This window comes from Phytophthora parasitica, assembly GCF_000247585.1.
Source record: "Phytophthora parasitica INRA-310 unplaced genomic scaffold supercont2.124, whole genome shotgun sequence".
In the NCBI taxonomy this organism is placed as follows: domain Eukaryota; phylum Oomycota; class Peronosporomycetes; order Peronosporales; family Peronosporaceae; genus Phytophthora; species Phytophthora nicotianae.
In genome coordinates, this window is record NW_008649110.1 from 1 (window position 1) to 868 (window position 868).

At 59.6% G+C, this 868-nt stretch overlaps 1 protein-coding gene across 1 annotated transcript; it reads right to left on the reverse strand.

Moving 5' to 3' along the window:
- Nucleotides 1–169: 169 nt before the first annotated feature.
- PPTG_19478 (hypothetical protein) lies at nucleotides 170–746 on the reverse strand (the record flags this gene model as incomplete). Its single annotated transcript, XM_008917924.1, has 1 exon — nucleotides 170–746. A coding segment is annotated over one exon (576 nt), but the record flags the coding sequence as incomplete, so codon positions are not given.
- Between the last annotated feature and the right edge of the window lie 122 nt (nucleotides 747–868).

Here is an 868-nt window from a genome sequence, read left to right on the forward strand (position 1 = left end):
CCCCCCCCATATGACGCGGTCGCGGGGTGAACTGAAGTTGAGACCGGCGCGAATCTTGCGAAAGTGGGCGACGGTGACTGGTTCTCGGCGCTGCGGTGCGGCTGACAGCCTACGCATCCCAAGCAAAGCGAGGTGATGTCCGTCCGAGAGTTGCACTGGGTAGCCGTACCGCACTTGATGATGCCAAGAGAGATGGCTACATTTGGACAACACGGTCGACGGGGTATTGACGACGGAGGACGGCTCTCCTCGCCAGCACGCGATGGCGAAGAGCACGAGCTGGAGAGACTGATCGTCTGGATCGCGGGGGAGCTGGCACGGTTCACGGCGCTGTCGACGCCACGTGCACCACTATCGCCATGTCCTGTCGTAGAGCCGTCTTGAGCTAGCGGCCAGTGATGCGGCCTGAAGCTGGAAGAGAACGTCGTGTAGATCCGACGGATGTGTTGTGGGACCGGGACCTGGGACCACATATTAACACAGTTAGTAAACACTTGTCGGTATACGGGGAGATGAAGGCGACTGCCAGCATCCGCCACGTAGTTCCACGACCCTGGTAAATGACCGGTCGAGACGCGGAGCCGCCAGGTTGCTTCAGCGAAGCCGATGCTGCGGTTGAGTTCCTGGGCAAGCGGGTGTCGCGCCGATAGCTTGTTGGGCCTTGAGACCGTGGTCTGATTGTCGCTCCAGCACCTAATGTGCGGCCACTCGGGTGCATGTGCTTCGTGCCATGATTGACCAAACATCAGGCAGGCGAGGGCTACGGCGAATTGCTCACGGACGTTTATGTCGAACGACGCGTTGGCGAGTTCGCCGTCGTCGAAAGAAAGCACAACGTAGCGTTGCCAGTTAGGATCCAGGAGACAAA